We start from the raw sequence: 14,936 nt of genomic DNA, 5'->3' as shown, positions 1-14,936 counted from the left end.
TCCAAGAGGCGAGAGGACCCCTCCCAAGCTCAACCACGACAAACCTACACCACGTCACGTCATTGTGCAATTCGCAAATATTAGATCCAAGGATACAGTATTGAAAGCAGCCAGGGCAAAGAAATTTCTCACGTACCAAGGCAAAAGTATCAGAATTACGTCAGACCTGTCTACACAGACCTGGAATGAGAGAAAGGGTTGGGGGGGGCATTTTTAAAGCTCTTTCAGAGAAAAACATGCAGCCAAGGATCCTTTATCCAGTAAGGCTGTCATTCAGAATGGATGGAGAGATAAAGACCTTCCAGAATCGCCAGTCATTGACCAATTTCGTAACCACAAAACCAGCCCTACAGGAGATATTACAGGGGGTTCTATAAAAGTAAAAAGGCCCCAAGAGTGATACAGAAGAGAAAGTCACAATCTATAGAAACAAAGACTTTACAGGCAACATGGCATCATTAAAATCATATCTCTCGGGCGCCTGGGTGGCGCAGTCGTTAAGCGGCTGCCTTTGACTCAGGGTGTGATCCCGGCGTTCCGGGATCGAGTCCCACATCGGGCTCCTCCGCTGGGAGCCTGCTTCTTCCTCTCCTACTCCCCCTGCTGTGTTCCCTCTCTCGCTGGCTGTCTCTCTGTCACAGAAATAAATAAAAAATCTTTAAAAAAAAAATCATATCTCTCAATAATCAGTCTCAATGTAAATGGCATAAATGCTCCCATAACACCACAAGGTTGCAGATTGGATTTAAAAAAATGACCCATCCATTTGCTGTCTACAAGAGACTCATTTTGAACCTAAAGATACGTTCAGACTGAAGGTAAATGGATGGAATACCACATTTCACGCTAGTGGACCTCAAAAGAAAGCTGGGGTAGCAATTCTCATATCAGACAGATTGGATTTTAAACTGAAGACTATAGAGACACAGAAGGGCACTATATTATTCTTAAAGGATGTATCCAACAAGTGGATATGACAATTATAAATATATATGCCCCCAAAAGGGGAGCAGCAAGATATATAAGCCAACTCTTAACCATAATAAAGAGACATATAGATAAAAATACACTAATAGTAGGGAACCTCAACACTCCACTATCAGCAATACACAGATCACCTAACTAAGAAATCAATAAAGAAACAAGAGCTTTGAATGCCATACTCGACGAGTTGGACCTCATAGATATATATAGAACACTACACCCCAGAACCAAAGAATACTCATTCTATTCTAATGCCTGTGGAACATTCTCCAGAATAGACCATGTTCTGGGACACAATACAGGTCTCAGCTGATACCAAAAGACTGAAATTATTCCCTGCATATTCTCAGACCACAATGCTTTGAAATTGGAACTCAACCACAAGGAAAAATTTGGAAGAAACTCAAACACTTGGAGACTAAGAACCATCCTGCTCAAGAATGATTCGATAAACCAGGAAATCAAAAATCAATTTAAACAATTTATGGAGACCAAAAAGAATGAGAACACAACGGTCCAAACCTATGGGACACTGCAAAGGCAGGCCTAAGGGGAAAATACGTAGCCATCCAAGCCTCAATCAAAAGAATAAAAAAATCTAAAATGCAGTTTTTATATTCTCATGTCAAGAACCTGGAACAGCAACAGAGGAACAGGCCTAATCCACGCACGAGAAAGCAGTTGATCAAGATGAGAGCAGAGATCAATGAATTAGAAACCAGGGGCACAGTAGAGCAGATCAACAGAACTAGAAGCTGGTTCTTTGAAAGAAGAAATAAAATTGACAAACCACTGGCAAGACTTACCCAAAAGAATAGAGAAAGGACCCAAATTAATAAAATTATGAATGAAAAGGGAGAGGTCACAAACAACACCAGTGAAATAGGAAGGATGATTAGAAACTTTTATCAACAGCTTTATGCCAATAAATTAAGCAATCTGGAAGAGATGGAGGCCTTCCTGGAAACCGGTGAAGTACCAAGACTGAAACAGGAAGAAATTGATTTTTTAAACAGGCCAATTAATTATGAAGAGATTGAGTCAGTGATAAGCAACATTCCAAAGAGCAAAACTCCAGGCCCAGACAGTTTTCCTGGGGAATTCTACCAAACATTCAAAGAAGAAATAATACCTATTCTCCTAAAGCTATTTCAAAAAATAGAAACAGAAGGAAAGCTACCAAACTCATTCTATAATGAGGCCAATATTCCCTTGATCCCCAACCAGGCAAAGACCCCATCAAAAAGGAGAATTACAGACCGATTTCCCTAATGAATATGGATGCCAAAATCCTCAACAAGATCCTGGCTAATAGAATCCAACAGTATATTAAAAGGATTATCCATCATGACCAAGTGAGATTCATCCCTGGGATGCCAGGGTGGTTCAACATTTGCAAATCTATCAGTGTCATAGATTTTATCAACAAGAAAAAAGCCAAAATCATATGATCCTCTCAATAGATGCAGAAAAAGCATTTGACAAAATACAGCATCCTTTCCTGATTAAAACACTTCAGAGTGTTGGGATAGAGGGTACTCTCCTCAATCTCATAAAAACCATCTATGAAAAGCCTACAGCAAATATCATTCTGAATGGGGGAAAGCTGGAAGCCTTTCCCTTAAGATCAGGAACACGACAAGGATGCCCACTCTCACCACTATTATTCAACATAGTACTAGAAGTCCTTAACAGCAATCACACAACAAAAAGGGATAAAAGGTATCCAAATCAGCAAAGAAGAAGTCAAACTGTCTCTCTTCGCAGATGACATGATACTCTATATGGAAAACCCAATAGACTCCACCCCCAAACTTCTAGAAGTTCTAGAGCAATTCAGTAATGTGGCGGGATACAAAATCAATGCTTAGAAATCAGTTGCATTTCTATACATGATTAGTGAGACTGAAAAAAGAGAAATTAGGGAATCCATCCCATTTACAATAGCACCACAAATCGTACGTTACCTTGGAATTCACTTAACCAGAGACATAAAGGATCTATATTCTAGAAACTACAAATCATTCTTGAAAGACATTGAAGAAGACACAAAAAGATGGAAAAATATTCCATGCTCATGGATCGGAAGAATTAACATAGTTAAAATGTCCATGCTACCCAGAGCAATCACTTTCAATGCTATCCCGATCAAAATACCAATGACATTTTTCAAAGAACTGGAACAAACAGCCCTTAAATTTGTGTGGAACCAGAAAAGGCCCCGAATTGCCAAGGATTTGTTGAAAGGGAAAAACAAAGCTGGGGGCATCACAATGCCGGATTTCAAGCTGTACTACAAAGCTGTGATCACAAAGACAGCATGGTACTGGCACAAAAACAGACACACAGACCAATGGAACAGAATAGAGAACCTAGAAATGAACCCTCGGCTCTATGGGCAACTAATCTTTGGTAAAGCAGGATAAAATGTCCAGTGGAAAAAAAGTCTCTTCAAGAAATGGTGCTGGGAAAATTGGACAGCTACATGCAAAAGAATGAAACTTGACCACTCTCTCACACCATACACAAAGATAAACTCCAAATGGATGAAAGACCTCAATGTGAGACAGGAATCCATCAAAATCCTAGAGGAGAGCATAGGCGGCAACCTCTACGACATCAGCCAAAGCAACCTTTTTCATGACACATCTCTAAAGGCAAGAGAAACAAAAGATAAAATGAACTTGTGGGACTTCATCAAGATAAAAAGCTTCTGCACAGCCAAGGAAACAGTCAAAAAAAAAAAAAAAAAAAAACGAAGAAGCAGCCCACGGAATGGGAGAATATATTTGCAAAGGACACTACAAATAAAGGACTGGTATCCAAGATCTACAAAGAACTTCTCAAACTCAATACACAAGAAACAAACAAATCATAAAATGGGCAGAAGATATGACAGACACTTTTCCAATGAAGACATACAAATGGCTAACAGACACATGAAAAGAATGTTCAAAATCATTAGCCATCAGGGAATTTCAAATCAAAACCACACTGAGATACCACCTTACACCAGTTAGAATGGCATAAATTGACAAGGCAAGAAACAACAATTGTTGGAGAGGATGTGGAGAAAGGGAATCCCTCCTACATTGTTGGTGGGAATGCAAGTTGGTACAGCCACTCTGGAAAACAGTGTGGAGGTCCCTTAAAAAGTTAAAAATTGAGCTACCCTATGATCCAGCCATTGCACTACTTGCATTTACCCCAAAGATACAGACGTAGTGAAGAGAAGGGCCATATGCAACCCAATGTTCATAGCAGCATTGTCCACAATAGCTAAATCGTGGCAGGAGTCGAGATGCCCTTCAACAGATGACTGGATTAAGAAGATGTGGTCCATATATACAATGGAATATTACTCAGCTATCAGAAAGAACGATTTCTCAACATTTGCTGCAACATGAATGGCACTGGAAGAGATTATGCTAAGTGAAATAAGTTAAGCAGAAAGACAATTATCATATGGTTTCTCTCATCTATGGAACATAAGAACTAGGAAGATCGTTAGGAGAAGAAAGGGATAAAGAAGGGGGGGTAATCAGAAGGGGTAATGAAGCATGAGAGACTATGGACTCTGAGAAACAAACTGAGGGCCTCAGAGGGGAGGGGAAGGGGGAATGGGATAGACTGGTGATGGGTAGTAAGGAGGGCACGTATTGCATGGTGCACTGGGTGTTACACGCAACCAATGATTCATCAAACTTTGCATCAAAAACCAGGGATGTACTGTATGGTGACTAACAATATAATACAAAAATATTATTATAATATTAAAAAATAATAAAATAAAATAAGAGTTCCAAAAAAAAAAAGAATATCTCTGATAGCTTACAGAGAATTATTCTTTGGTGGCGTTGTCTCAAAAAGGAGAAAAACTAAGCAGAGAGGCTCTTGATTCATTGTGACAGAAGTGGAAATTAACATTTTTGAGTGGGCAGGAAATGGAGAAGCCAAATTATGTGGGACTCAAAGGATAGGTGCTTTACTCGTGCCTTGCCTTTTGAAGTTTTTCTTTTTTTTTTTTTTTAATGTTTTTTTATTACATTTCGTTAGTCACCATACAGTACATCCCTGGTTTCTGATGCAAGGTTCGATGATTCATTAGTTGCGTATAACACCCAGTGCACCATGCAATATATGTGCCCTCCTTACTACCCATCACCAGTTTATCCCATTCCCCCACCCCCCTCCCCTCTGAAGCCCTCAGTTTGTTTTTCAGAGTCCATAGTCTCCCATGCTTCACTCCCCCTTCTGATTTCTAAGGAAGCTTGGTCTCAACTCCATGACAGCTATGCTTGATAAGGGACTCTGAAAGTATTTGGTTTCGTTACAAGAGGCCTGATTGTCATTTTGCAAAGGTACATGTGAATACTAGTCAGGGAAAGTTGGTAAAATGTGGCAACAGAGGCACATTGAACTGTTTTGATGAATTAATGTCATTCATCATAAGGGATTTTAAAAACTACTCTATGATTTTTTTATTGACTTATTTTCTGGAGGATGCTAAAAGCTAAATAATTTCCTGCAGGAGGAACAGCTGAAATCTCATGAAAGCAAGCTGAAGCAGATTACCACTGAGCTGGCTGAGCACCGCTCATATCCCCCAGACAAGAAAGTTAAAGCCAAGGAGATAGATGAATACAGACTGAAAGATCACTATCTGGAGTTTGAGGTATGTTGAACCTAAATGTAATAAATGTAATAAATGCCTATGCCTAAGTCATTTTATGATTTTTGTATGAGGCCGGGTTTTTTTCTGCTACTGTAACTGTAGGAAGTGTGCCTTGACCCTGACTCTAACTCGGGGGCTCCAGGCATGCTCTAGATCATGGTGGCCCCTCATATTCAGGATTCTGTATGAGCATCAAACATACATTTAAAAAAATAACTCCGTTTATGCGCTTCAAAGCAAACAGCCTGCCTGGTTGGGATAATGTGTGCCTGCCATGAGGAAAAACAACCGTAAATGGACATGCCAGAATGGGCAGCTGCCTTCCATGGGTCTGTGTCTCTTCCAGCAGAGTTTGAGTCAAAAAAAACAAAGAAACAAAAAATACAGTGGAGGAAATGAGCTACAGGGTGACATGAAACATCAGCTTCTTCCTGCATATTCTGCTGTTAGGCAACAATGATGCGTTTTTCCTCTCCCCATCTGTATCCTTCAGAAGGAGATTGAGAACTAGATCAATTGTGGCACATCCATCTATGTACTATATATAGCAAATGTGATTATTAAAAAGAATGGGGAGGATCTATAATCGCTGGAAAGGTGAAAAATGTAAAAGCAAGTTGAAAGCAGTGTATATAGCAAACGTTAGCTTTGGCTACATTTTCTCCCCAGTTAGACAGTGTTGTAGGAAAGAACTTTAGGGTTCGAAGCCAATGGCCAAGAAAAAATTCTTGAGACGTCTTTGTTGCAAAAAGGGGTTTTATGAAAGCACGGGGATAGGACCCGTGAGCAGAAAGAGCTGCACTTCAGTCATGAGGAGTGGCTTATTATATACTTTCAAGTTGGGAGGGGGTTAGGGAGAGTGTAAGTCTCTAAGAAATGTTGGAAGCAAGGTTTCCAGGATGTTGAGGGGGCTAGCTGTTGTTGGGAAAAGGTCATTTATTACTGTCTAATAAAACCTGAGTCATGAGACCCTTCAGATGTATATCGGTGGGCCATATGCTTGGGGGATGATTGCCAACATGTATCTTGGCGGGTAGAGATAAAGTTTCCAAAGGAATTTTTATATGTTAAAGGAGACACAGGATCCTGGGGTTGGGCTAAGGTAACCTGTTGCCCTTAGCAAAATGTCACCATCGAGGCAGTTTAGTCCCTAGAGGAATGTCACTCTGCCTGTTTGAAGGACTTGTCAGTGTGCTGTAGATAGTAAGAAACATCAGTAATTTTTCTTCTGCCTTTGTTTCCCACATCAAGTGGCATTTCTCTCTTCAGCAGCCGCCTTGATTTTCCCCTACAACTACCCCCACAATTCATCTTATGAATAAAGTCCTAATCCTTAATTTAAGAGGATTTGGGTTCTTTCTATGTTTCTACCACACTGGTCTTTCCACAACAGCCTCCATGTATGTCAGTTGCATTTCTGCCCACTCTCTCTGAGCACACATTATGCCTTTGTTCATCTTCTTTCTTCTGCCCCAAATGTTCTTCCCCTCATGTTCATTTCTCAAAGTCCTGTTCATCTTTCAAGATGCAGCTCAAATACCTCCTGATGTAGTTTTGGAATGTTGTTGGGGTCTGGAGCCAATAGCCAAGAAAGAATTCTTGAGATGTCTTTGGTGCAAAAAAGGTGATTTTATTAAAGCATGAGGACAGGACCAGTGGGCAGAAAGAGCTGCTGCACTGGGGTTGTGAGGAATGGCTGATTATATGCTTGGGAGTTGGGGGAGGTAAGGAGAAAGGGAGGTATCCAAAAGGACTTTCATATGCTCAGGATGCTGGCGGTCTGGCTATTGTTAGGTTAAGGTTGTTTTTCCTTCTAGTAAGGTATTAACATTAAGAGAGTTGGGAGTTATCTGGAGGAATGTTATACTCTGCCTATTTCAAGTATTTGTCAATGCGATGCAGGTTATAAAGAAATTTAATTTTATGTCCATTCCCTTTTGCCTTTGTTTCCCACATCACAAGGGGAGGGTAATGTTAGAGCTCCATGAAATTGAGTCTATGGGTTTCTGAAAGTTAGGCTATTGATAAAAATGCTTTTTCCTTGTAAATCACTAAGACATTTGTAAACTGATGGAGACTAATGTCCTGTTGGACTGTGATCTCTATTAGTTAACCATTTGGTTTTTCCCCTTCCCTTAGTTTTAGGGCAGCCAGGAGTGCCTGAGGATGTCACACAGATCCCACCTTGGGGGGAGGGTGGTTGCTGGGTGTCGGCTTGTGCTTTGTCCTCAGCTTGCCTTCTGCTCCCTCATCACCTCCTGTGAAAAGCCTACTCTGAACCTGTTAGCCTGGTTTAATCTGTTACAGTCCTTGCCACAGTTGGCTTTCTATCAAAGTTTTTCAGTACGTCTTTGTATCTATAGTAGATTCCATAACACCTCCCCCTGCTCAACATAGTGAGACCTTGGAGTACAGAGACCTCGGAGTACAGAGACCTCAAGTTCATTTCTAATCTTTGCTTCATGTTTCCATATTGAATTGGACAGGATTTCATAGAAGCTTAAAAAAAGTATTTCCCTGAGTTATAAAATTTCTGTTATAAGATGTGGCATTTGATCCAGTGCAGGTCCATGGACTGGTTTTCTTCACCGTCAAGCAAGCCCTTGCTCTGGGGAGATGAAGAAAAACCATTCTTTTAGTAAAGGTTAAAGTTTATTAGCAAAAACTATGGAAGCCTTGATGTGATTTGAAGGGGGGTTCAGGAGCAAACATTTGGTCAAGAAAGAGTTCTTGAGACGTTTCAGTGCCCAAAAAAGGTGGTTTTATTAAAACGTGGGCAGAGAGAGCTGCATTGGGATTATGAGGAGTGATTCGTTGGGAGGGGTAGAGACAAAGGAAGTTTCCAAAAGGATTTTTCTATGTTAAAGAACCCTTACAGGATCCCAGAGGCCTAGCTATTGTCAAGCTAAGGTTGTTTTTTCCTCTAGCAAAGTTTTAAAATTAAGACAGTTGGGAGTTCCTTGGAGGAATGTCATTCTCTGCCTGTCTCAAATCTTTTGTCAATGGGTTGCAAGTTATAAGGAAGTTTAATTTTATGAACATCTCTTTTGCCTTTTTTCTCCACATCAGCCTCACCAGAAAAGACTTGAAAAATATTTTTTAAAAACAAACAAAAAACCTAAGAAGCTCATCTTTCTTTCCCCAGGCTTGTTCATTTTTGAGAAATGGGAGTATCTCAAAAAGCAATCATAATTCTTCACACTTCTAGAGTGGCTTTCAGCTATAGGCTCTTTTATTTTCACACATGCTAATTAAATTTCCCAACACCTCAGTCCCCTGTTTCCCATACTCAACAACTTACTTTGAGCCCTTAACTTTGAAAGCTAAGAGCCTGTTTCCAGGAGTGGGGCTGGCTGCAAGACCGTGGAAAGATTGTCACTACTAAAAGCACTCCTTATTTTTGAACCTACTGTGGTACCCCTTTTCCAAAAATGTAACCTAACATGAGCAGCATTTTCATTTAGTGACATGGAACTTAGACCAAGCTTTGTGGGGATAAGTCTTGCTTTCATCGCACTGTCACCTCAAGGAACCTGAAGATTGTCCACAACCCCTCACCCATTAAAATCATACTCCTGTGCTAATATGTCAGGCATGTTGAATTGTCTCTCAAGCTGCATTAACCTGTGTCTACCAGGAATGTAGAAGGGTATATGCTATCTAAACAGGTTTTTATAAAAGTAATCCTTTAAAAAGGTGAATTATTATTTTTCATTAACTTAAAATTGAAGTAGTATAACTTGTGGAGTCCACTTTGCTATTCTTTCAGCAACCAGAATTTGTCTTGTGTGTGTGCTTAGGGAGATCTTTTGTATAGCATTGAGCAGACTGCTTCATTCCCTCATTGAATCTAATCTTGTTCCCTGAATAGGGAATGTGAGAGTGATTGATCATTTTGTGTATTTTGTTCACTGTTCTGTCCTCACTTTCTGGAGCATGCAACTGAGTGCTCAATACATATTTGTTGAATGAATGAATGAATGAATGAATGAATGGAATTATATTGTGTATATAAAAGATAACATCAAAGAAAGTAGTTCCCTGAGACAGCTTAGTAGGTCCCCTGAAAGCAAATCTGATAGGCAGGTGAGAACAGACAGCACTGTCTAGTTCATTGTGAACCACAAATGGGCAGTGACAGGGAGGGGAGTTTTAATCCTATCTGCATCCTGTCACCAAAAAGAATCACAGTCAGAAATGAGCTCTTTCACCTATTCCTGGAGAAAGGGCCTCCCTGTGGTTTCAGAACACAGAAAATTCTTATAATTTTTCACATCTTGGTAAAGAAAAATGCTTTTATTTTCTTAGAATATTAAGCTTTTAGTAATTACACTGGGAGTTGTTCCTAAATTTATGCATTTCATTTGTTTACATCCCAAGTTGCTTTCAGTACAATTCTTCATAGTGGGCCAAATTCACAGCTCTTTCTGTGCCTGAGAAATATTCTCTTATCGACAATAGCCAAATTATGAAAAGAGCCCAAATGTCCATTGACTAATGAATGGATAAAGAAGATATGGTGTATATATACAGTGGACTATTACTCAGCTATCAAAAAGAATGAAATCTTGCCATTTGCAACAATGTGGATGGAGCTAGAGTGTATTATGCTAAGTGAAATTAGTCAGAGAAAGACAAATACCATATGATTTCACTCATGTGGAACTAAAGAAACAAAACAGATGAACATGGGGGGAGAAAAGAGAAAGAAAGCAGAAAACAGACTCTTAACAATGGAGAACAAACTGAGGTTTGCTGGAGGGGAGGTGGGCAGGGGAATGAGCTAAATGGGTGATGGGTATTAAGGAGAGCACTTGTGGTGAGCAGCAGGCATTATATGTAAGTGATGAATCACTAAATTCTACTCATGAAACTGATATTATACTATATGTTAACTAACTAGAATTTAAATGAAAACTTCAAAACAGAAAGAAAAAAACACTACCTGTTACTGCCTCCTAATTTTTCTAGAAACGTTTGTCTTAGACTGCTACCAATAAACGCCCAAAAAAAGAAAACAAAAGAAATATTCTCCAAACCCTGACTGACAGTAAATTACTAGAAATTGTACTAAGTAAAGTAGGTTCAGGGTTTGTTTTATTGTTTTTGTTTCTTGTTTTAAATTCTATAAAAAGTCTATAGAGAGCAAGGAGAATGGAAGTTACATTTATCTTACTAGCCTTAGCCTGAGAAATAGATTCTCATTTACTCAGAGTTTCACTCAGAATGAGCTATAATTATAGCTCATGACTAAATCCATGCCTGTCTCTCTGTTGACTGTTAGGGGGAGAAGGACAGTTTTGTTTTTTATTGGATTGGTACCTCCAAGCTATGGCTGTTAATTCTTTGGAAGAGTTCACTTGGAACCTAAATGTACTTTTGAAAGAGCTGTTAGATATCACAGGTCTCTGTTAAGAAATTCAGCATCATTTTCCAATTTTAAAAACTAAATATCAGAAATAGCCTCACTTCTTTATAAATTTTTGGACATAATTACAAGATGGAAAATTCACCCCAGAAGAGAGAACAAGAGGCAGTACTCACAGCCAGGGATTTAATCGATAGGGATATAAGTAAGATTTTTTTTTTAACTTATGTTAGTCAACAAATAGTACATCATTAGTTTTTGATGTAGTGTTCTATGATTCATTGTTTGTGTATAACAGCCAGTGCTCCATGCAGTACGTGCCCTCCTTAATACCCATCACCAGGCTAACCCTTCCCCCATCCTCTCCCCCCTGAACCCCTCAGTTTGTTTCCTGTAGTCCACAGTCTTTCATGGTTCGTCTCACCCTCTGATTCCCCCCCTTCATTTTTCCCTTCCTTCTCCTAATGTCCTCAATGCTATTCCTTATGTTCCACATATAAGTGAAACCATATGATAATTGTCTTTCTCTGCTTGACTTATATCACTTAGCATTATCCCATCCAGTTCCATCTATGTCGATGCAAATGGTGGGTATTCATCCCTTCTGATGGCTGAGTAATATTCCATTGTATATAGGAACCACATCTTCTTTATCCATTCATCTGTTGAAGGGCATCTCAGCTCCTTCCACAGTTTGGCTGTTGTGGACATTGCTGCTATGAACATTGGGGTGCATGTGCCCCTTCTTTTCACTACATCTGTATCTTTGGGGTAAATACTCAGTACTGTAATTTCTGGGTCATAGGGTAGCTCTATTTTTAACTTTTTGAGGAAATTCCATACTGTTTTCCAAAGTGGCTGTACCAACTTGCATTTCCACTAACAGTGTAAGAGGGTTCCTCTTTCTCCACATCCTCTCCAACATTTTTTGTTTCTTGCCTTGTCAATTTTTGCCATTCTAACTGGTGTAAGGTGGTATCTCAATGTGGTTTTGATTTGAATTTCCCTGACGGCTAATGATGTTGAACATTTTTTCATGTGTCCGTTAGCCATTCATATGTTTTCTTTGGAGAAGTTTCTGTTCATGTCTTCTGCCTATTTTTTGAGTTGATTATTTGTTTTTTGGGTGTTGAGTTTGAGAAATTCTTTATAGATCTTGGATACCAGCCCTTTATCTTTAGTGTCATTTGCAGATATCTTCCCCCATTCTGTGGGTTGCCTCTTTGTTTTGTTGGTTGTTTCCTTGCTGTGCAGAATCTTTTTATCTTGATGAAGTCCCAAAAGTTCATTTTTAGTTCTATTTCCCTTGCCTTTGGAGATGGGTCTTGAAAGAAGTTGCTGTGACCGATGTCGAGGAGGTTACTGCTTATGTTCTTCTCTCGGATTTTGATGGATTCTTGTCTCACATTGAGGTCTTTCATCCATTTTCTGTTTATCTTTGTGTATGGTGTAAGAGAATGGTCGAGTTTCATTCTTCTGTATATAGCTTTCCTGTTTTCCCATCAGCATTTATTGAAGAGACTGTCTTTTTTCCATTGGATATTCCTTCCTGCTTTGTCGAAGATTAGTTGACCATCGAGTTGAGGGTCCATATCTGGGCTCTCTGTTCTGTTCCATTGATCTATGTGTCTGTTTTTGTGCCAGTGCCATGCTGTCTTGGTGATCACAGCTTTGTAATATAGCATGAAATCAGGCAACACGATGCCCCCAGCTTTGTTTTTCTTTTTCAACATTTCCTTGGCGATTCAGGATCTTTTCTGGTTCCATACAAATTTTAGGATTGTTTGTTCCACCACTTTGAAAAATGCTATTGGTATTTAGATTGGGGTGGCATTGAAAGCATACATTGCTCTGGACAGCATAGACATGATAACATTGTTTATTCTTCCAATCTATGAGCATGGAATGTTTTTCCTCTTTTTGTGTCTTCTTCAATTTCTTTCATAACTATTCTGTAGTTTCTAGAGTATAGATCCTTTACCTCTTTGGTTAGGTTTATTCCAAATTATCTTATGGTTTTTGGTGCTATTGTAAATGGAATCGATTCCCTAACTTCTCTTTCTACAGTTACATTGTTAGTGTATAGGAAAGCAACTGATTTCTGTGCATTGATTTTGTATCCTGCCACATTATTGAATTTCTGTATGAGTTCTAGTAATTTGGGGGTGGAGTCTTTTGGGTTTTCCACATTAAGTATCATGTCATCTGCAAAGAGAAAGAGTTTGACTTCTTTGCCAATTTGAATGCCTTTTATTTTCTTTTTTGTCTGATTGCTGAGGCTAGGACTTCTAGTACTATGTTGAACAATAGTGGCAAGAGTAGACATCCTTTTTGTGTTCCTGATATTGAGGAAAAAGCTTTCAGCTTTTGCCCATTGAGAATGAAATTTGCTGTGGGCTTTTCATAGATAGTTTTTATGAAATTGAGGAATGTTCCCTCTATCCCTACACTCTGAAGAGTTTTAATCAAGAAAGGGTGTGGTATTTTGTTAAATGCTTTTTCTGCATCAGTTGAAAAGATCATATGGTTCTTGTCTCTTCTCTTATTAATGTGTTCTATCACATTGATTGATTTGTGAATGTTGAAACCACCCTTGCATCCAAGGGATGAATCCTACCTGGTCGTGATGGATAGTCCTTTTAATGTACTGTTGGATCCTGAGAGCTAGGATCTTGTTGAGAATGTTGGCATCCATATTCATCAGGATTATTGGTCTGTAATTCTCCTTTTTGTTGGGATCTTTGCCTGGTTTTGGAATCAAGGTAATGCTGGCCTCATAGAATGAGATTTGAAGTTTTCCTTCTGTTTCTATTTTTTGAAACAGCTTCAGGAGAACAGGTATTATTTCTTCTTTGAATGTTTGGTAGAATTCCCTGGGGAATCCATCAGGCCCTGGACTCTTGTTTTTTTGGGAGGTTTTTTTTATCACTGCTTCAGTTTCGTTACTGGTTATTGATCTATTCAGATTGTCAGTTTCTTCCTGTTTCAGTCTTGGTAGTTTATAGGTTTCCAGGAAGGTACCCATTTCTTCTTCCAGATTGCTAAATTTATTGGCTTATAGTTGATAATAATTTCTAATAATTGTTTCTGTTTCCTTGGTGTTATTCATGATCTCTCTCCTTTCATTCATAATTTTATTAATTTGGGTCCTTTCTCTTTTCTTTTGGATAAGTGTGGCCAGAGGTTTATTGAGCTTATTAATTCTTTCAAAGAATCAGCTTCTAGTTTTGCTGATCTGCTCTATTGTATTTCTGGTTTCTATTTTATTGATCTCTTCCCTGATCTTAATTATTTCTGTTCTTCTGGTTGACTTAGGCTTTATTTGTTGTTCTTTCTCCAGTTCTTTAAGGTGTAAAGTTAGTTTGTGTATTTGGGATATTTCTATTTTTTTTTAATGTTTTTTTATTATATTATGTTAATCACCATACAGTACATCCCTGGTTTCCGATGTAAAGCTCGATGCTTCATTAGTTGCGTATAACACCCAGTGCACCATGCAACACGTGCCCTCCTCACTAAGTGAGGCTTGGATGGCTGTGTACTTCCCCCTCAGTACCGCCTTTGCATAATCCCATAGGTTTCGGACCGTTGTGTTTTCGTTCTCATTGGTTTCAATGAATTAAGTTCTTTGATTTCCTAGTTGACCCAAACATTCTTAAGCAGGATGGTCTTAAGCTTCCAGGTGTTTGAATTTTTCCAAATTTTTTCTTGTGATTAAGTTCCAGTTTCAAAGCATTGTGGTCTGAGAAACATGCAGGAAATAATCTCAATCTTTTGGTATTGGTTGAGACCTGATTTGTGACCCAGTATGTGGTCTATTAAAGTAAGATGTTGGAATGAGAATTCAAAAGAAGGATTATAATGTTACCAGCTGGGCTTGAAAAAAAGCATAGAAAACAATAAATGATT

General features: G+C 39.0%; 1 protein-coding gene across 10 annotated transcripts in view; it reads left to right on the top strand.

The window, feature by feature from the left end:
• PSD3 (pleckstrin and Sec7 domain containing 3) overlaps window positions 1-14,936 on the top strand; it is a 702,408-nt gene that overhangs the window by 651,007 nt on the left and 36,465 nt on the right. For all 10 annotated transcript variants that reach the window (XM_044379268.3, XM_048226255.2, XM_044379274.3 and 7 more), the window contains one exon: window positions 5,516-5,659. In XM_044379268.3, coding sequence (XP_044235203.2) covers window positions 5,516-5,659 — 144 coding nt within the window. The remainder of the gene's footprint in view (window positions 1-5,515; window positions 5,660-14,936) is intronic.

This window comes from Ursus arctos, unplaced genomic scaffold (genome assembly GCF_023065955.2).
Source record: "Ursus arctos isolate Adak ecotype North America unplaced genomic scaffold, UrsArc2.0 scaffold_27, whole genome shotgun sequence".
Taxonomy (NCBI): Eukaryota; Metazoa; Chordata; class Mammalia; order Carnivora; family Ursidae; genus Ursus; species Ursus arctos.
The sequence above is the reverse complement of the archived record's forward strand: the minus strand, read 5'-3'. Positions and strand labels throughout refer to the sequence as shown.